The 22,373-nt window shown below is 40.2% G+C and overlaps 1 protein-coding gene across 1 annotated transcript in view; it reads left to right on the forward strand.

The window, feature by feature from the left end:
* The window catches only part of LOC123237274 (tyrosine-protein phosphatase non-receptor type substrate 1-like), a 78,991-nt gene that overhangs the window by 14,634 nt on the left and 41,984 nt on the right, over positions 1 to 22,373 (forward strand). Inside the window, exon 3 of the mRNA XM_044664094.1 lies at positions 5,955 to 6,302. Within this exon, the coding sequence (XP_044520029.1) occupies positions 5,955 to 6,302 (348 nt within the window). The remainder of the gene's footprint in view (positions 1 to 5,954; positions 6,303 to 22,373) is intronic.

A 22,373-nucleotide genomic window follows, 5' to 3' on the forward strand; every position in this document is an offset into this window, starting at 1 on the left:
GTGACCATTTGTGTTGTATTGAATGGGAGTGCTAAACTTGAATGAGGAAGAGTTGAGTTCAAATGCCACCAAAGCCCCTTGTCTCAGTGTCCTTTTCTGTAACATGGGGGTAATCTTCTCTACCTCCTGGGAGTATTTGTATATAAAGTGCTTTAGGAAGCTTACCGCATTAAATCAATGCCATTTATTACTACTGTGTTTTATGGGGCTTCTTGCTTGGTTTGCCTGCAAGGCCTTTGAAGTCCTTGGTGCTCTGAGATCCTGTAATGATTCCATGATGTCCTCTCTTGCTCCTTGCTCTGCTGAGCCGCCTCATGGGGAGAGCTACAGCAGGAAAGCGCAGCAGTATTATCCGGCCAAAGCCTCTGAGGCTACTCTATTTAAACTATTGATCTTGCATGGAAACTCAGGCCTGCTCCCATCAGATCAAGTCAGTGCATTAACCCTGGCGGCCAGAAAGGTAGACTACTTGGGCCCCAAAGTGCAGAGGTTATGTGCTGTGAGAAGTACATTCATTCTCTTAATCTGCATTGACTCATAGAACGTCAGAGCTGGAAAGGGCCTTGAAATCACCTGGTCAGACTCCATCATTTTACATATAAGGAAACTGAGACCCAGAAACTGGAAATTACTTACCCAGGGAAACACAGCTAATAAATACTGCAGATAGGATCAAAACATCTCCTTTCTTGATTCCAGTTAAATTCTTCATTTTATAGATGAAGTAACTGAGATCCAGAGACTTGCTCAAGAAGACATGCAGCTAATCAATGTCAGGTTCAGGATATGAACTTTAGTCCTCAGACTCTAAATCCAATAATCTGACTACCCAAACTGTTTTTCGTTGTTGTTATTTAGTTGTTTCAGTCATGTCTGACTCTTCATGACCCTATTTGGTGTTTTCTTGGCAAAGATACCAGAGTGATTTGCCATTTCCTTCTCCAGCTCATTTTATAGATGAGGAAACTGAGGCAAACAGAGTAAAGGGACTTTCTCAGGATTGCATAGTAAATATCTGAGGCTGGATGTGAACTCATAAAGATGAATTTTCCTGACTTCAGACCCAGGATTCTATTCTTTGTTCCAACTAGCTGCCTCTGACCTGCTTTTAGTTCCATGAATATTATGCATTCAGAGGAGGATCTTCCTATGGGAAGGAATGATTAGGAAGAATACCTCTAAGGAGATGGGAATGGAACTTGCCCTTGGAGATGTTGGTTCTAGATCCTGTAGGCCTTAAACCCTTGGGCACTGTCCAAGTCCAGCTGAGTTGTTGGGCGGAATGCCCACCTCAGTCTCCTATTTCCCTTTAGCTCTTTGAGTTTCCTTAGTCTCCGAGGTGGTGTTCCATCCCCCCTCACCCCGTTTTCCCTTTGGTGTTCATTGTGTGATCTCTTCCATTGGAGGCATCCAACCCAGTCCCTTTCAATAGGGTGCTTTGAGAGCCCCTCCGCACACTGTGGCGCTTCTATGGAGACGGGACCAGCTCCCAGTCTCAACAGAAGTGTCAGTGAGATGCCCATCCTGTGTGAGTCTGGTTTTCGGGAAACATAAGTTTTAGCTTCATTATTTTAGCAGTGAGGGATGTGGACCCATGAGAGAGGGACACCATGAGGATTATGGGAAATGAGAGCAGAAGGCCAAACCTGCTCGCTGCTGGGTCCCTCCACCAGCTAATTTGAAGACCTCTGTAGCAGAGGCTCTCCCTGCCAAGACCCTGGGATGAGATGGGAAATCGTGGGGTTTGGTTTGATAGTGAGAGCACAGCGACTGAGAACACCACATGGAGGATTTTTAACAAGCCTTTCCCTAAACAGAACATACAGAGAGAAGGAGGGAGAGGAGGGGGAGAAAAAAAACCCAGCCTTCCTTGGTAAACAGATTAAAATAATACTTGGCACTTATGTAGCGCTTTTAAAAAAAAAACCTTCAAACACTTTATAAACACTAGCTAATTAATTGAGCCGGCTAAATCTGTCTACAGTTGGTGGAAAGAGTGTGAGAAGAGCTAAAAAAAAAAATCCCTATACCACTCCAACTTTTATCATCAACTGGGTGGTGTTAGAGCCTTCCGGGCACCCTCTAGAAAGTTCTCCTGTTCCAACATGCAGGATTCTTGACACCGACAGACTTCGTTTGTACACTTTAGCAATCAAAGTGGAACCAGCCATATAGCCACTGATTCCCTGCCTGATTTGTTCATCAGGCCTAAATAAAAGAGCCAAACAGAAACTGGGGAGCCACGTTCCAAGCCAGACGCTGTTGGGAGCAGAATGGGGCTACATTTCTGAGGCATTTCATCCTTCTTTTGCACCCACAGACAAGGCATTGGAGAGCCAAGGATTTGACCAGTCAGGGAATTCTCTAGGACCCTGGCATTTTGCAAGCCACCAATTGTGTGCTAGAATGAACTCTTAGGACTGGAAGGAACCTTGGATCATAGAACAGAGAATGCTAGAACTAGAAGGGATTTTAGAACATGGGAAGATAGAGCAGTTCTGTGCTAATGAATGTGAGAACTTAAAAGAAGCAGATGAATATTTAGCAAAATATAAAATGCCCAAATTAACAAAACAGGATGTGGATCATCTAAATTGGCCAATTTTGGAGAAATCAGCCACTTAACAGCTGCCCTGCAAAAAGATACCCAGACCCTACAGGTTGACAGGCGAACCCACCAAACCTTTAAAATCTCTAAGTTTTTCTCATATTAGGTGTACTATTAATTTTTATGCAAAATTTCTTATTCTGAACATAAATACCAAATAAAATGAGCTTTCCCACTTACAAAGTTGAATAGAAAAAGAGAATTATACATGAAATTGTGAATCTATTACATACTGCTTACTTTTCCTTTTCAGTTGACCATAAATTCAACTTGTAACTTTCAAAGCTGTCCTATTTGTCTGTTTCCTTCTGGCTTTCTGTCTGCTTTGGGGCATTAAAAAATGCTTCCATGATCTCCTTACTTTTGGGGGGCAGTCCTATTGCTAGCCCCTCTTCTTCTAATTCCCCACCCCCATCATTGAAAAAAAAGAAAAATAAAATCCTTGTGGCAAATATGCACAGTCAAGCAAAACAAATTCCCACATTGGCTGTGTCTGAAAATGTTAGTCTATTTTTAAATATAGGGGAAGATGGTAGGCGACTCAGTTCCTTCCATGAGGATGTTATAGTTTGGATCCCCAAACCTGACAAAACTAAGTCTGGAAGAGATAAAGAAGCCAGGGAAGAGGGGGAGGGGAGGGTGTTAGAGCTAGAAAGAACCTTGGTGTTCAACCCCTTCCTTTCGTAGAAGAAGAAGAAGCTGAACCCCAGAAAAGAAATGCAACTTGACATAATGAGTTAGTGGCTAAGTGGAAACTGGAACCCAGGTTTCCTCATCAGTAAAATGAGCTGGAGAAAGAAATGGAAAACCACTCTAGTATTTTTGTCAAGAAAACCCCAGACGGGGTCATGAAGAGTCTGGCACGACTGACATAACTAGACAACAAAACATGTTGGATGGAGTTTCCATATCATAGCACACCTCAGTTTTCTAGGGAATCCTTGTGCCTCAACATGCCCCCTATACTGCCCTCTGCTTCCCTTCCTGCTCTGGTTATGAAATGAGTAACAGTAATGGCATGTGTGTACAAGTTCTCTCTCTCACTCTCTCTCTCTCTGTCTCTCTCTGTTTCTCTCTCTCTGTGTCTCTGTCTCTCCCCCTCCTTTTCACCCTCCCTCCTCTTCCTCTCTCACATACCCATACAATCTATTTTTCCTTCTTTCCTTCTCTCTCCCTTTCTTCCCCCGACTCTTCCTCTCTCGTTCTATCCCCCAATCTCTCAGTCTTTCTCTTTCCATCTTTCTCTTTTCTTCTTTTCTGTCTCTCTCTCTCCCACTCTCCCTCCTTCCTTTTCCTCTTTGACTCATACAAGTACATACAATCTATTTTTCCTCTCTCCTCTCTCCCTTTCTTTCCCCTCTCTCTTTCCTTCTGACTCTCTTCCTTTCACTTTTTTCCATCTCTAAATATCTCACAAAATCTTTCTTTCTTTCCTGCTCTCTCCTTTCCAATCTTCCCATTTCACAAATGAGGAAGCTGACTTCTAGAGATGTAAAATAATTTGCCCAAAATCATACAAAGCGTAAGTGACAGAAGCAACATCTGAAGTCAGGTCTCTTGACTCCAAATTCAAATTTTCCAAGTTCAAAGCTTTTTCCAGTGTACCAAGTTGTTTCTTATATAATCCTAATAGGTCTCTTATTAGTCCTAGGCATATTTTAGGGAAAATTATATTTTGCATCATCTTCATTTTAAAAATCTGAGAGAAGGGGTCAGAGAGGCAGTACAATGCAATGAATTTAGAGTCTTGGAACCTAGGTTTAAATCTTAGCCCTGACACTATCTGTATGACCCTGGACAAGTCCCATACCTTACCTGGACCTCACTTTCCTCATCTGTAAAATGAAGGGATTGGAGTCCATGACCCAAGATCCCTTCCAGCCCCAAAGCTATGAATTTGTCTATATGCCACCAGTGGCAATTACAATGGTCTGGGAGTTAGAACTGGTTCTGAGTTCTAACTCTGTCACCAGCCACAGGGATGATGACCGTGGATAGGCAAATCACTCCCCTCCTGTGAACCCCTTGACTTTCTTTTGTAAGAAATAGGGATCAATTTGTTATTGCCTGTAATTGATTAAAAAATTAAATCCAAAAGTAAGAATTAGGGATCATGAGTATCAGAGGTGAAAAGCACCTTAGAGGCGATCGCTAGGCCAAGTCCCTCATATTACAGATGGGACAACTGAGACCCCCAAAGGTTGAGTAACTTGTAGCTCAGGGTCACATAAGCAATAAGTATTGGTTAGGATTTGAACCCAGGTCAGTGATTCCAAATCCAGTGTCCATTTTACATTACTCGTTCTACCTGCCTACAGTATCATGAAGAAAACATTTGTAAACTTTAAAAAAATAAACTATTGCTATATTTTGTTTTACCATTGCCTAAATTTTCCCCTTCATCCTTTTTTTCCCCTTAAAACCCTTGCCTTCCATCTTAGAATCTATTAAGTATTGATTCCAAGGCAGAAGAGTGGTAAGAGTCAGACAATTGTGGTTAAGTGACTTGCCCAGGATCACCTAACTAGGAAGTGTCTGAGGCCAGATTTGAACCTAAGTTGTCAGCTCTCCAGGCCTGGCTCTCTATCCATTGAGCCACTTAGCTGCCCACTTCATCTCTTCTTCCCACCTCTCCCAGAACTATACCTTATTTAAAAAAAAAAAGAATTTTAAAAAGAGAAAAAAATTCAGAAGAATCAATCCATAAGTTAAAAAAAACCCTGACATTATAGGTGATATTCCTCAGCCATGGGCCCCCTCCCTCTACCCTCTCTCTAACATCTGCAAAGTAGCATGAGACTTTTTTTCTTTGGCAGCAAGCCTTTTCTGTAAATTTTTAATTGATAATGAAATGCAGGACTGTTATTTGTTATTGTTTTATCTTCCACATTCATTATCTTAGTTATCAGGAGCTAGCTTCATGCTAGGCTAAGGCCTTTCACCACTGACTCTATCCCTGCCATTTTTTGCTTTGAACCGTTTCATTCATTTCTCATTCTCTTGCCCCTGAAGGTCTCTTCCTCGTGCTTCTCTAGCACTCAAAGCCCCCTCAGAGGGTAACAGGGGGAGGAAACAATATTCTCAGCATCAACCTCAGGGGCTGGATTATGAGGTCGAAAGCAGCAATCACCGGTGGGTCTCAGCACTCGTCCTGTCCCTTTAGATTGAGTGTCATGGTCCCTGGGTCCCTCCTGCCTAGGATAATTAATACTATTGGGGGAGGACCTCTTCCCCCTACAGTTGTGCCTTTGCTCCAGGTGATGCTGCCCGGCCCTGACCCTGGTCACCCAGTTCCACCCCTTTTTTCTTTCTCTGGATAATAAAGTTTATTTTTCTGTTGTTGCAGGAGCCCAGGGGCAGGAGGAGCTTCAGGTGCTGCAGCCTAAGGACCCCGTATCTGTGGCAAAAGGAGAGACGGTCACACTGAACTGCACGGTGACTGATATCAGTCTTCCAGGGCCAGTGAAATGGTTTAAGGGTGCAGGCCCCCAAAGGAAAGAAATTTACAATTTCAAAGGAGGCATCTACCCCCGGATAAAGGCAGTTGCCCCATCCACCAGCACCACAGACTTCTCCATCAGCATCAGCAGCATCACTCCTGAGGACACAGGCACCTATTACTGTGTGAAGTTCAAAAAAGGGAATCCTGACACAGAATTTAAATCCGGAGGGGGCACCATGCTGTCTGTGAGCGGTGAGTAAGCCTGACCAGGGCAGTGGTGTGTGTGTGCCACTGGCACCTTCCTCTTAGAGGAATTCAATTTGTGGTCCAAAATAAAAGGGTAGAGAAAAAAATGGAATAGAAGTGGGGAGAGGAGGAGCCCAGGAATGAGCTGAGATGACAGATGTGAATCTGCAGTGTGGGCAGTAGTGTGGCACCTGCCATCCCCTCACCATCTTCCATCCCCCTCCTGCTCTTAGAAAATCCCACTGCTGTGTCTGGGCAAGGGAGCTGCTCTTTGAGCCTGGGCTCACCCCAGACCTGCTTAGGACAGCCCAGCCCTTGGAGCCAGGTTTCAGATCTGTTTCTGCTGATCTCCTCTCCCTACATTGATCCAGTTTTCCAGAAGCTGTTCACCTGGGAAATCTGCTGCCTTGAGAGGATGTCTCTGACCAGACAAAGCCTTAGGCCTAGGCTCACAAAAGATGTGACTCCATCGTATAAACTTTAAAGCTGGAAGGGACCCTAAAGGTCATTTGGGCCAAACTTCTCATTTAACAGAGGAAACTAAACAGGCCCGACAGAGGATGAAGGGACTTGGCCACTATTGCATAGGCAGTGTCTATGATATGAATCAAACTCAGTTTTTTCAGCTTCATATCCAATGGCATTTCTAGAGCACATTTAGAAGCCTCTTATGAATCCTCTTTTGGGAATTTTAATCGCAGATCTTTCAGTGATTCAGTCAGTTACCACATATTTATTAATTATATTAAATTAAATTATTATATTAATTAATTATATTAAAGTATCATGTTATTTATATATGAACACAATAATATATTATTTCCTTAATATAATGTAAATATTAATTTATTCTATTACATAACCATATAGTATATTATGGGTTATTATATAGTTATATTAATACCAAGTATTATATTATTTACCAAATATTTATTAAGCTTTTTACATGTGCTGAACACTGGTGGCATAAAGGCAAAGGCAACTCGGAAATATTGAATGAGTCATTCATCATCACATAGAGCTAATAAAGTGGTGACACTGGCCTGTCCATCAGTTCTTTGTTGCTATTGTTGAGTCATTTCAGTTATTTGACTCTTTGTGACCCCGTTTGGGGTTTTCTTGGCAAAGATATTGGAATGGTTTGCCATTTCCTTCTCCAGTTTATTTTATAGATGAAGAAACTGGGACCAATAAAGTTAAGTGACTTATCCAAGGCCACATAGCTAGTAAGTGTCTAAATTTGCATTTGAACTTGGTTCACTCTGACTCCAGGTCCAAGACTATCCATTGTACCACCTAGCTGCCCATGAATTCCAACTACTCTGTTTCTGAATGTGTTCTCATCTTGCTGGAGACAATTGGGATGTTAGTCTAGTTCATAGGCAAATAAAGACATCATTCATCATGATGTCAGTGTTCTTTGAAAATGAAAAACAAACAGCTAGGTGGCATGATGTATAGAATACCAGGTGTGGAGACAGGTAGGGACAGAGGAGACCTTTTTCTCTGTCTCAAGAAGCATCCCTCAGGAAGCTTTTCCAGTCTTGAAAATGTTTCCAGCTAAACAGACTCCGGCATAACAACAAACACTCACTGTCCAAACACACAGAATGTGGCTGCACCAACCCGCAGAAATGTCACCGACAGAATCTGTCGGAGCTCAAGAAAAGTCTCCCTGCATTCTGTAAATAGCACACCCAAATGGAAAAGTGTGTGATATGGGCTTTGTTTCACACCAGTCCCCAGAGGGGCTCCCCAGAGTCATTGTCTGGTGGTTTCTGCTGCAGGGAGGCAGCTTTGTCCGGAGAAAGTGGCCTGCTTCAGGAGTTGAGACTTGAGTTTTTGTCCAGCTGGGTGACTGTGGGTAATAATAATAACTCTGACAATATCTATAGATAGGTCTTGAAGTTTTAGAAATCCTAAAAATAATACAGTATGATAATAGTTTTAATAATAATGTATTCTATGTATTTATAAAAATTTTGGAAGTAATAGTTTTCCCTAAAGTAATATAGATGGTATTATTGCCCCCATTTTACAGATAAGGAAACTGAAATTTAGGGAAATGAAGTGATTTGCCTGGGATCTTTCAGAAAGTAAATGTGGAAATTGGAATTTAATGAATAATAATAATAGTAGTAGTAGTAGCTAACAATATATAGCACCTACTATGTGCCAGGTACTGTGCAAAATGCTTTGCAAATATAATTTCATTTGATCTTCACAACAACCCTGGAAAGTAGGTGTGATTATTATCCCCATTTTGCAGATGAGGAAACTGAGCCCAAACCTTCTGACTACAAATCCAGGAAACCTTTCTCCCCTCTCCTCTTCAGTTCCCTTCCTTTTAGAATAAGGGTTTCTCAATCAGAATAAATGATTTCTCAGGCCTCAACTCTAAATATTATGATCTTATGGCTGGATATTTGTCTATGACCTTTCCAACTCTTAAGACTGTCATATTAGGCTTATTTTTTGGCCATTAAGGAAAAAAGATTTTTGACACTTCCAAGACCATAATTTTTTCATAATATGAGTTCTAAGACAAAAAAATAGCAAGGGCTAGGCAGTTGGGGTTAAGTGATTTGCTCAGGGTCACACAACTAGGAAGTGACTGAGATCAGATCCCTACTCCAGACCTGGTGCTTTATCTACTGTGCTACCTAGCTGTGCTATCATCACTTTTCAATTGGCCATACTTTCTAATTTATTAAATATTTTGGCTAAAAATAGATAATAAGCAGGTCTTGGAATCACAAAAGAGATCACAGGATTTTAGAACCCAAAGAGCTTTAGTAGAAACTTTTAGGCCAATCTCTTCCCTTTATAGATGGGAAAACAGACCCAGAGGAGATAAGTGACCTGCCCGAAGTCACTATCAGGATCTGAGGCAGTACTAGACTTAGATCTCATGACTTCTGGACTAGTCCTGGGCACTTTATGAAAGTTCAAGTTCTCCTCCTATTACAAATGCTCATCTTATTGTTCTGTTTTGTTTTTATAATAGATGCCACCACTTCTGATCTTTCTTCTATTTATATTTTATTTTCCCAATTACATGTAATAACCATTTCCAACATACATTTTTTGAAATTTTAAGATCCAAATTGCCCCCCTCTTTCCCTTCTCTCCCACTTTTCAGTGATGGTAACTGATCTGATTTGGGTTATATATGTGCAATCATTCAAAACGTATTTTCATATTGGTCATTATTGTAAGAGAATACTCATATAAAACCAAAACCCCAAAATAAAAACAAATAAACTAAATTGAGAAATAGTATGCATTCTGACTCCAGCAGTTCTTTTTCTGGAGGTGGATAGCATTTTTTGTTATAAATCTTTAAGAATTGTCCTGTAATCATTGTATTGCTGAGAATAGCTAAGTCTTTCACAATTGATCATTCCACAATATTGCTGTTACTGTGTACAATTTTCTCCTGGTTCTGCTTATTTCCCTCTGCATCAGTTCATGTAGATCTTTCCAGCTTTTTTCACCCTATTTTTTAAACAATTTACTTTTATTTAAATATTTCTCTCTTGTGGAAGAAAAAAATTAATGGACTAATATGATCATAGATAAATGAAACTAAATGTGAATATAGCATATTAAATATTTACAAAATTGGCTAAGCCTAGTAACTTATCTAAATAGAATCAGGAAATAATTAACAACTAATGATCTTAAGTTTAGTCTTTACAAGGATCGGTGGATGTGGAAATAAACCAAGCTTCCATCTTCAATCAAAATTTAATAATGTTTTCTCAGTCCTCATCCTTTTTATGTTCTCTGCAGCCTTTGACACTGCTGATAGCTCTTTTCTCCTAGACACTTTCTTCTCTCTAGGTTTTTGTGACACTATTTTCTCCTTGTTCTCTTCCTACCCATCTCATCACTTCTTCTCAGTCTCTTTTGATGTATCTTCACCCAAATCATGGCTACTAACCATAGGTGTCCCCAAAGGTTCCATCCCTGACCCTCTTCTACTATAATGTTTCACTGGGTGATCTGCTGATAAGCAGCTCTCAGGGATTCAATTATCATTTCTCTGCTGATGATTTTTAGATCTGCATATCTATCCATAACTTTTTCCTAACCTCTAGTCTTGCATGTCAAGCTGTTTATTAGATATATCAAACTAGATGTCCTAGAAACATCATAAACTCAGCATCCCCAAAACACATCATTTTCCCTCCAAACACTTATTCTCCTTTTCTAACTTTCTTATTACTGTTGAAGGAACCCACCCTTCTTTCTCCCAGCCACCCAGACTCTCAACCTCAGTGTCATCCTTTTTTTTTTTAAAACCCTTACCTTCCATCTTAGAATTAATACTGCATATTAGTTCCAGGACAGAAGAGTGGTAAGGGCTAGGCAATGGGGATTAAGTGACTTGCCCAGGGTCACACAGCTAGTTAGTATCTGAGGCCACATTTGAACCTTGCCTGCTCCTCTCTCAACCCCTTTATCCAATATGTTGCCAAATCCTGTTGATTCTCATCTCTTGGTATATGCCCTGCTTTATGACATTACCACCTTGGTGTAGGCCTCATGACTTCATACCTGGACTATTACAATAGCCTGGCTGGTGGTCTCCCTGACTCAGGTATCTCCCAAGTCCTGTCTTGTCCTTTACTCAGCTGTCAAACTAATTTCTGTTAAAGGGCAGATATGACCATGAAATCCCCTATTCAATAAATTCTAGTGACTCTTTCTTACCTCCAGATTCAAGTTTAAAGTCCTCTGTTAGGCTTGTAAAGCCCTTCATAACCTAGTCCCCTCCTTCCTTTCCAGGCTTCTTACATCTTCCACCCACCCTCCCTTCCTCCATCATGCCCTCTGCAATCCAGTGACACCAGCCTCCTTGCTGTTCCCTGCAAAAGACATTCTATCTTTTGACTCTGGGTATTTTTACCAGCTGTCCCCTGAGCCTCATTCCTTCCTTGTTTCCATCTTCTACCTTCCTTCAAGTCTCAGCTAAAATTCCATCTTCTGCAAGAGGCCTTTTCTCCACTGTCCAGACACTGGTGCCTTCCTCTTATAATCTCCAATTTAACCTGAATATATCTTTTTTTTTAACCCTTTTAACTTTTTTTTAAGACCCTTACCCTCCATCTTGGAATTAGTACTATGTATTGGTTCCAAGGTAGATGAGTGTTAAGGGCTAGGCAGTGGGGGTTAAGTGACTTGCCCAGGGTCACACAGCTAGGAAGTGTCTGAGATCACATTTGAATCCAGGACCTCCCAATTCCAGGACTGGTATTGTATCCACTATGCTACCAGCTGCTCCATGACCATACATTTTTTTAAAGGCACTATGCTAGGTGCTAAGGATACTTTATGTAGTTTGTATATATTTTTACAGCTTACAGTTCTAATTGTTTACATTATTGCATCATGCTGTGGTTTACTAAGCACTTTTACTCACAGTAACTCTGCCAAAGTCAGTAGGATATATATATATAGATATAGATATAGATATAGATATAGATATAGATATAGATATAGATATTGTTGTCATTCGTTCACTTTATTCACGTCCAACTCTTCATGACCCCATTTGGGGTTTTCTTAGCAAAGATGCTAGAGTAGTTTGCCATTTCCTTCTCCTCCTCATGGATGCAAAGAGAGTTAAGTAACTTGCCCAGAATCACACAGCTGGTAAGTATCCGAGGCCAGACTTGAACTCAGGAAGATGAGTCTTCCCCAGCTGCCCTAGTGCCTATATTACTGCCCCCATTTCACAGATGATGAAATTGAAGCTAAGAGAGGGGAAATGGTCACACGACTAATTTAATTAGTGGAACTGGGCCTCAAATTCAGATCTTTGATTAAAAAAGTTCAAGGATCCTTTTTTTACCATGTGTCATACCGTGTTTAAAGCTAGTAGGAACCTTTTTTCCAATCCCCTGGTTTTATTGGCAGAAAATAGATCAGGAGAGCCTGGTCAGCTTAATGAGGTTAAAGGATGAGGTCTTTGTTTGAGATTTTTATGACTTCTCCATGATAGGTGGGGAGGGCTTTGATTATATATCTAATACAGGAGAAGAACATCCCCCTGAGTGATTGATGATTTAATTGGGTTGGTTTATTATAGCTTGGAGCTCCACAGGCCCATGAAAGGGAGCAGACAGACCTGCAGAAGTGTCAGAGATACAGAAGACCCTGAGACAGAACAGACACCAGAGAGTAGGATGTGCAGTGCCACATTTCCCTGTGTGAGAAATATGGAGCCACTGTAGGGAGCAGCAGCACCTCTTAGCCACATGGATGGCAGCCACTGGGTGAGAGGGCATTGGTCTCTGTGTCCCAGGAGGGTAGGAGGAAACCAGGGGGAAGGTAGGGAGCCACATGGTCTGGGAGGTTATAACTGGGAGGATGCCAAGAGGACTGGACTTTAGTATTATAAAGAGAGGAGATGTGAGTTTGGAACAGTACCTAATTGCCAACCCAGTTTCTTGGTAAGAAGAGGAGGAACCTTGTGGCTTCCACAAAAACTGAGTCACTCAGATCTGTGTAAAACTAAGGGATGATTCCCAATCTCCCCCTGGCATAACCACCACCGCTCAGCAAGTGCCACCACACTCAGCACAAATTGTTTTTTACTTGTTAATGGACAGCTTTTCCTTTCCTGGGGAGTCTAAACGACAGGATGGAACAATGAATCTGGAGGACTACATGACTTCATGGAGGGGAAGGTGGGGGTTACTGAAGGGAAGAAATGCTGGAGTTTTTTAGTTTGTTTTTCTCCTGCTCAACATTGGAGGAGAAGCTAGGTGGCTCAGTGAATGGAGAGCCAAACCCAGAGATGGGAGATCTTGGGTTCAAAGCTGATACTTCCTAGCTGTGTGGCCCTGGACAAGTCACTTGCTGCCAGTTGCCTAGCCCTTACTGCTCTTCTACCTTGGAACTGATGTTTGGTATCAATTCTAAGGCAGAAGGTAAGGGGTTTTTCAAAGAAATTGGAATTTTGACATGCTCCATATTTGACTGAGACCAGATCAGCCCTCTGTAAACAGCTTAGTGGCCCTCTCATTCTGAGGGCTAGTGCTCCTGACGCTGCTTGTAGTGTAGACACCTGATCTGCTTTAGCTTTACTGTGTAGCTCAGTGCTTGAGAGATTCACCAGCCTCAGCCACCCTGGTAGCTGACATAGGCATGTACCACCATTCTCAGCAAGAATTGTTTTGCATTTTCTATAGAGTGAAATCAAGCTTGTCCTGAATCCAGAAATATATACTGAGAGATGCCTGCAAGGAAGATAGTGCTGATTTTTTAAAAAATCTACATCTAGAAGACCTATACTGATATTCCTAGGAAAACTATGGGTGGGGGCAGATTTTGTGAGAAGCCTCCAAGATCAGTTTATATAAGCCCAAAGTTTGGGGCAATGGGTTACATAGAGATGAAGAAACTGAAGTCTTGCCTTTTGCAAACATGCCCAGACATCTTCCAGCCTTCACTTAACTCTGCCATCCCCTCAAGCTATTGCTCTATATTTCCTCTCCCTTTCACAACCAAATTATAAAGATTCTTTACTCAGTATTTCCATTTTCTTATCTTCCCATCATTTTTCTGTCCTTTGCCGTCTGACTCCTCCCAACCACCTTGCTCCCAAATGAAATTGCTTTTTCCAAAGTTATATGTTTTCTTCATTGTTATGTTCAATGGCAAAAAAAGAAATCAATAAATAATTACATGAATCCAATGACCTTTCCTTAGTCCTCATTCTTCTTAACCTCTCTAATACGGTTGATCACTTTGTTTTCCTTTGGGCTTCTGGGATTCTGCTGTCTTTGTTCTTCTCCTACATGTTTCACCCCTCCTTCTCATTCTCCTTTTCTGGACCATCAGCCATGTTCCATCCTCCTCTTCTATCTATATTCTATTCCTTGGTAATCTCATCAATTCTTCTGGTTCATTATCTATTTAATAGATAGGTAGATATCAGCTCCCAAACCTATTTAATCAACCCCAATATCTACTCAACTCTAAGACCACATTTACCAACTGCCAGCTGGGTCTCTCTCCCTGAATTTCCCTCATCATCTCAAACTTAACATATCCAAAAGCAAACCCCACATTTTTGCCCAAACTTGTTGCTTTTCCAAATGTTCCTGTTTTTATTAAGGGTATCTTCACTGCTCCATTCACTTAAGAACCATAATTGATTCTTCCCTTTCCTCTTCCCCTTCCAGTTTTCATATCTTGTTGAGTCATCTCATAACAATTACATAATCCTTTTGAAAAATAAATTAAATCTTATTAATTAAATTAAATATTATATTTTCAATTCACAAAAATCCACCTTTTCTTCCTCTCTTCATTCTCATTATCCACTTCCAATTAAGAATGAAAGAAATACAAAAATCTTGTTCCAAATATGTATAAATTAAGCAAAACAAATTCCTATGTTGGTTAAGTCCAAAAAGATATGTCTCAGTCTGCACTCTGAGTCCATTAACTCTGTCAGGAGATGGGTAGCATGTTTATTCATGAGTCCTTTAGAATCATAATTAGACATTGTACTAATCAGAATTCCTCAGTCTTTCGGTTATTTGTCTTTATAATAATGTCACTGTTTAAATCATTCTGATTCAGCTCACTTCTGCCTGCATCAGTTCATATAACTTTTTCTGAGTTTCTCTGAAACCACCCCCTTCATCATTTCTTATATCATAATAATATTCCATTACATTTATATACTGTAACTTGTTCAGCCATTCCCCAGTTGGACACCTCCTTAGTTCTCAGTTTTTTGCCATAACAAAATATAAGTTACTATACAATTTTTCTTTTGCACCTTAGGCTTTATATTTTTGAGAACTTCCCTTTTCTACTTAACTTTTTTTTAACTCTTACCTTCCATCTTAGAATCAATACTGTGTATTAGTTCCAAGGCAGAAAAGTGGTAAGGGCTAGGCAGTGGAGTTAAGTGAATTGTCCAGGGTTACACAACTAGGATATGTCTGGCTCTCAATCTAATAAGCCATTTAGCTACTCCCTCCCTTCCTTATTATTCCCTGCCCCCCTTACCTTCTCTTCTTTTTTTTTCCTGTTCAGTGAAATATATTTCTGTACCCAGTTTGTGTGTGTGTGTGTTTGTTTTCTTCTCTTCTTTGACTAGGTCAGATGAAAGTGAGGTTCAAGTATCACTCAATTTCCTCCATCCTTTCCTTGTTTATACAAACCTCTACTCATATATGCTGATGATACAAGATAATTTCCCTTTTCCTTCCTTTCTTTTTCCCCCTGCTCTAGTGTATTTTTCTTCCTCTCCTGTTCATTTCTAAGGCCATCAAAATATAACAGAACCATTCTCATGGCCTCTCTCTCATTATTTATCATTTATCATTTAGGGATAGGCCTATAAACCCTAGTGGATAAGATTTTGTGGGGGCATGTGTATCCTCTCCACATATTAGAATATTTTTTTCAACCTCTCAAGTTGGAAGCTCTTGATTTTGACTATGAGGTTCCCGGGAATTTTCATTTTGGTGTTTCTTTCAGGAAGCGACTGATGGAATCTTTCTATTCTTTTTTGTTCTCTGGTTTGTTATTTTTTAAGCCCTCATCTCCTATCCTAGAACTGATACTAAGTATTTGTTCCAAGGCAGAAGAGCAGCAAGGGCTAGGCAATTGAGATTATGTGACTTGCTCGGTGTCACATAGGGAGAGAGTGTCTGAGGCTAGATTTGAACCCAGGTCCTCCCAATTCCGGACCTAACACTCCATCCACTATATTACCTAGCTGCTCCAGCTCTCTGTTTCTAAGAGATCTGGACTGTTTTCTTTTATGATTTCTCAAAATCTGATGTCTATGCTCTTTTTCAGTCATGGAATTTAGGTAATCAAATTATTCTTAAATTATCTCTTTGATCTATTTTCTAGATCAGTTGTTTTTACTGTGAGATACATTATATTTTATTTTTTCAGCCTTTTGCCTTTGTTTTTATATTTATTTTTTCTTCATAGAGTCATTATCTTCCATGTGATCCATTTCTAATTTTCAGGGAGTTTGTTTTTTGGACAAAAGTCTTGAATCTCTTGAGCCAAGCCCTTTTCAAATCTTTCTTCCAAAGCTTTTGTTTTTTAAACTTTTTTATTTCGTTTAGTGCTCCCTTTTATTCATAAAAAGATTTTGAAACTTTTTTTAACTCTTCATCTCTCCCAGGAATTATAGTTGACTTTGAGCCAAGCTGCGTTTTTCTGTGAGGCATTGCTTATAGATGTTTCAGACTCATTCTTTTTCTTATGGATTTGTGTCTTACACATCCCCATCCTCATAATAACTTTAAATGGTCAAATTCTTATTTTGATTTGCTCATTCTTTCAGCCTACTTTCTGATTTCAGATTTTACTTTAGGGTTGGGCTCTTCGTAACTTTGTAAGCCATATTGGCACTAATTCCCCCCCTCACCCATGTTCCTATGGCTGCTTTCTTGGGATATTGAATATTGTTGTTCTAGGATTTTAAGGATACTCATGCTGAGGACCTATAAGCTTTCAGTTCTCCACAAATAGCCAGGTCCAGGGCAAAGTCTGGTTGTATTCTCCTGGCCTAAACTCTGCAGTTTTCCAATTTTGGTTTGGTTTGGAGCAGTGATTCCCAAAGTGGGTGCTATCACCCCCTGGTGGGTGCTGCAGCGATCCAGGGGAGCCACACTTTTTTTGTATTACATTCTATTCTGAGTTCAATAAATACTTTCATAATTTCCAGGGGGCACTAAGTAATATTTTTTCTGGAAAGGGGGCAGTAGGCCAAAAAAGTTTGGGAACCACTGGTTTGGAGCAACGCATCTGTTGTCTTGCCCCAGCTCAAGTCCCAGTAGACTGCTAGACTCAACCACTGTCAGTTAAGTAGACAGTGCTGCTGGTTCAGAATGACAAAACTACAGGCTCCCTTTTGGATTCCTTACCTGGTTGTAGCCCTCCAAGATTCAGATTGGGCTGGAAACTAAAACTAAGACTACTCCTGGGATCAGAGCGACACAGCTACAGCTTCTAAACTTGTTTCTTGCTCAGCACACAACCGAGGGCCTTTGACCATTCCTTACCCTGGAAAGATACTACAAAGTTCTTTCTTCAGCCTACCCTGGATCCATGACCTAGAATTAGGTAGTGAGCAGCAGAGCTGCCATTTGGAAGTAATTCCTGCACCCTGCACAAGATTAGGGCCCTCTTTGCTGTATTAGACCCCTTCTTACTGTGGTACATGGCCTCTCTGTATGTTGGGATGCTCAGAACAGCCATTCCTATCTAGTCTGACCCAGGTTCTGACCTCCATAGATCTCCCTCTCTGTTTTTTTTGACATACATTGGAAAAACGACTCACCAATTTTTTCCTCCCTTATATTTCCAAATCAGAACTAGATTTGTTATATGTTCTAGATCTACTTATAGGAGTTACAGGATAGAAATCAGCTATACTTTCTTCTGGAACTCTGTAACCTGGGCTCCATTTCCTTCCTTTCAACTCATATGACTCAGTTTCTCAATACCTGATACCTAGAATATGGCAATAGCCTTTGATCTCCCCATTTCTAGGCTTTCCTCACTTTATTCTACACCACACATAGTTGCCAAAGTGATATCCTAGAACATAAATCTGGCCATGTCACCACCTTTCCCTCTATACACACATACTCAAAAACCCACATTACTTTTCTATTGCCTCTAGAATAAAATTAAAAGTAGTCATATTGATTTTTTTTAACCCGTACCTTCTGTCTTAGAATCAATACTAAGTATTAGTTCCAAGGCAGAAAAGTGGCAAGGGGTAGACAATGGGCATTAAGTGACTTGCCCAAGATCACACAGCTAAGTAGTGTCTGAAGCCACATTTGAACCCAGGACCTCCCATCTCTAGGCCTGATTCACTGAGCCACTTAGCTGCCCTATATAATAGGATCTTAATAAATGTTTATTGACTGTCTCTTAGCCAGTATCACTATTTGACTTTTTGTGACCACAAATGATTTACTTAATATCTCTGGACCTCAGTTTCCCAGCAAAATGAGAATAATGTTGTTCAGTTATTTTTCAGTCATGCCCAACTCTTTGTGACTCCATTCAATTTTTTTTATTATCATTCAAAACACACTTCCATATTGGTCATTGTTGTAAGAGCACACTCGTATATCCAAAATAACCCAAAATAAAACTTTAATTACATTGATGTAAAACAGAGTATGCTTTGCTCTGCCTCCATCCAACTCTAACAGTTCTTTCTCTGGAGGTAGAGAGCATTCCCCATCATAAGTCTTTCAGAATTGTCTAAGATCATTGCATTGCTGAGAGTAGTCAAGTTTTCACAGTTCATCATCATGACATCACACAAATTGCTTTGTACTTACAGTACATATAGTATTGCTATGTACAATGTTCTCCCAGTTCTGCATATTTCACTCTGCATCAGTTCCTGCAGATCTTTCCAGCTTTTTCTTAAATCATCCTGTTCATCGCTCTTCATAGCACAATAGTATTCCATCACCAACATGTACCACAATTTGTTCATCCATTCCCCAGTTGATGGACATCCCTTCAATTTCCAATTCTTTGCCACTACAAAAAGAGTTGCTATAAATATTTTTGTACAAGTAGGCCCTTTCCCTTTTTTGTTATCTCTTTGGAATACAGACCCAGTAGTGGTATTGTAGTGGTATTACAAGATCAAAGGGTATGCAGTTTTATGGCCCTTTGGGCATCATTTGGGGTTTTTTTAGCGAAGATACCAGAGTGGTTTACCATTTCTTCTTAAGCTCATTTAGCAGATGAAGAAACTGAGGCAAACAGTGACTTACCTGCAGCCACACAGCTAAGTATCTGTGGCCAGATTTGAACTCAGGCCTTCCTGACTCTGGCCCAGTGCTCTATCCACTGTGCCACCTAACTGGCCCCAAATGGGAATAATTCCTGCATTACAAATTTGAGGGTAGAATTGTAAAGATCAAACAATACAATGTATGAAAGCAGACTTCTGTGTGAATAAAAGTATAAAAGTATAAAAGCACTGGTTCAATTCATTATCACAAGTTTCTACTATAAACAGTTTTTTGTGTGTGGTATTAAAGGAATTAGAAACTTTAGATAATTCAATTCAACAGTTACTTCTTAGATACCTGTTGAATATAAAACACCATGCTAAGTATGAAAATTTTTTTGAAAGTTCTTGATCTTAAGGAACTCACATTCTACTGGGGGGCAGGGGGAGGGCAGGGATACACAGTAAATATCGCAAGAAATAAGGAGTAAAGGGAGCAAAGGAGAAACCACTCAAAATGCTTCAGGACTATTTGGTGAGGAAAAGAACAATAATTAAACAGTTGAGGTGATCAGAGGCAGAAGGGGGAAAGGATAAGGGAATTGGTAAGTGAGCAAAGACTCCAAAGGGCCATAGAGGTGGATCATTTTCACCAAAGAGAGAGGAACTACTTGGTGCTCCTACCCTGAGATTCATTCCGCCTTCTGCCATCTCTGTACTTAGGAGAGTAGGGACCCCAGCTATGATCCCTCTCAAGGAGTAGTTTTTGAGGCTTCCTCAATACATGGCCCTCTTGGTTGCCATGTGCAAAGGTGGCATTTTTTCCACCCTCTGTTACCATATGGTGGCCACTGTTACTGTGTGAAACAACACATACCTGTCCTTTCATCTTTTGTCATGAGCCCCATGGACTGAGTTCTACAGGGAAGGTAAAATCCACCAGAGAGGAGAGAGGGTTGCTTGATGCCCTCTAGGAAAGGAGAAGGAGTTTCTTTGATTGCTGAAGGGCTCTGATTGGGTTTTTTGTTGCATCAGATAGAATCTGTCCTATATCTTTTTTTTTTGCCTGAATACTCACAGGAGAACTATGTGCTGTTTCTAGGGGAACCTTAGACTAAGGTACAAACTATGGAGGTTACTATTGAGAAGGGCCCTCAAAATGAACCCTATCCATCATGTCAGGGGCAAGGAAGAAGTAAATTTCTATAGGTGGTCAAAGATATAGCTGTGGAGTTTGCAACAAATATCAGGATGGCAGGAATTGACATGAGAATCGTCTATGTAAAGAAAATAATTGAAACCATAAACAAAATTACTGAGGGAAGGAAAGACAGACAGATAGAGAGAGAAAGAGAGGGAGAGAGGAGGAAAAGAGATGGAGAAAGAGACATAGAAAAGAGAGGAAAGGAGAGAGAGAGAGAGAGAGAGAGAGAGAGAGAGAGAGAGAGAGAAGGATGGGGAGGGAAGAGGAAGGAGAGATATCCAAGATTAGACTCTCTCAGAACACTCAGGAATCAGGAAAAAAACAAGGAGCTAGCAAAGAAAAAAGAAGAGATAGAGAAAGGTAGGAGGAGAACCAGGAGAGCTTTTTGTTATGAAAGCTAGTGGAAAAGAGAGTAACCAGAAGGAGAGGGTGGACAGCAACATAAAATATTGCAGAGACCCTGAGATTTTATGAAATCAATTGATTTCAATTCAGCAAGCACTTAAGTCTCAACTGTGTGTACAAAATACTGTGCTAGGCAATGGAAGCGCAAAGACAAAATGGAAATCAATGCCTGCCCTCAAGGATCTTGTATTCTGCTGAGGTGATAAACATAATTTGAAGAAGACAACAGTAATAACTAGGAAGTTCAAGACAATGAAACCTCAGTTTGATAGAAGCTAAGAATTCTAAGAAGTAGAAGTAAGGAATGAGGGCATTATAGCCTGGCAAGAGCCCAGAGGCTGGTGATGGGATTCCAGGATCAAAGAAGAGCAAGTAGGCCAATTGTCTGGAATAAATAATGTATAAAGGGAAATAATGTGGAAAGACAAGTTGAATTCAGTTTGCAAAGGCTTAAATGCCAAGCCGAGGAATTTTTGTTGTTTTATTTTTGTTTTTTTCTTTATGCTAGAAGCAGTAGAGAGCCACTAAACATTCTTGAGCAGGAGAATGGCATAGTCATACTTTTTGTTCTGTGAGGATTGTTTTGTTAGCTATGTGGAAGTTGGACTAAGTATCCACTCAATAAAAAAATGAATGAATGAAGAATGACCATTATCCAGACTGTAATACTCAGTTTGGACAACCAAACTGTTTGGGCATGTTGGGATGTTGGGTGGGTGGGTGTGTTGGGGGCGGGGGGCGGTACACGCATCTTGAACCAGCATGGTAGTTGAATAATGAGTTAGGCAGATTGAACAGGAGGAAAGCAGTCTGGATGCCTTTAGGAAACTGCCAAGTTCTCTTATGGCCACAAGTTTCTCTCTAAAACAAGGTCCAAGGAAGTATACGAACACAACTATGAAACCCTTTCCACCCAATTAAAACTAGATCTAAACAATCAGAAAAACATTGAATGCTCATGGGTAGGACAAGCTAACGTAATAAAAATGACCATTCTACCCAAATTAATTTACCTAATATTTAGTGCTATACCTATCAAACTACCAAAAAACTTTTTTACTGAATTAGAAAAAAACTATAACAAAGTTCATTTGGAAGAACAAAAGACCAAGAATATCAAGGGAAATAATGAAAAAAAAATGTGAAGGAAGGTGGCCTAGCAGTACCAGATCTTAAACTGTACTACAAAGCAGTAGTCATCAAAACAATATTGTACTGGCAAAGAGACAGAAAAGAGAATCAGTGGAATAGACTAGGAGTAAGCTACCTCAGTAAGACAGTTTTTGATAAACCCAAAGAACCCAGCTCTTGGGACAAAACCCCACTATTTGACAAAAACTGCTGGGAAAATTGGAAAACAATATGGGAGAGATTGGGCCTAGATCAACATCTCACACCCTGTACCAAGATAAACTCAGAAGGGGTGAATGACTTGAATATAAAGAAGGAAACTATAGGTAAATTGGGTGAGCACAGAATTGTATACTTGTCAGATCTATGGGAAGGGAAAGATTTTAAAACCAAGCAAGAGTTAGAGAAAAATCACAAAATGTAAAATAAATAATTTTGACTACATTAAACTAAAAAGGTTTTGTACAGACAAAACCAATGCTACCAAAATTAGAAGGGAAACATCAAATTGGGAAAAAATCTTTATTAAAAAAAAACTCAGATAAAGGTCTAATTACTCAAATATACAAGGAGC

Source organism: Gracilinanus agilis, chromosome 2 (genome assembly GCF_016433145.1).
Source record: "Gracilinanus agilis isolate LMUSP501 chromosome 2, AgileGrace, whole genome shotgun sequence".
NCBI classification, from domain to species: domain Eukaryota; kingdom Metazoa; phylum Chordata; class Mammalia; order Didelphimorphia; family Didelphidae; genus Gracilinanus; species Gracilinanus agilis.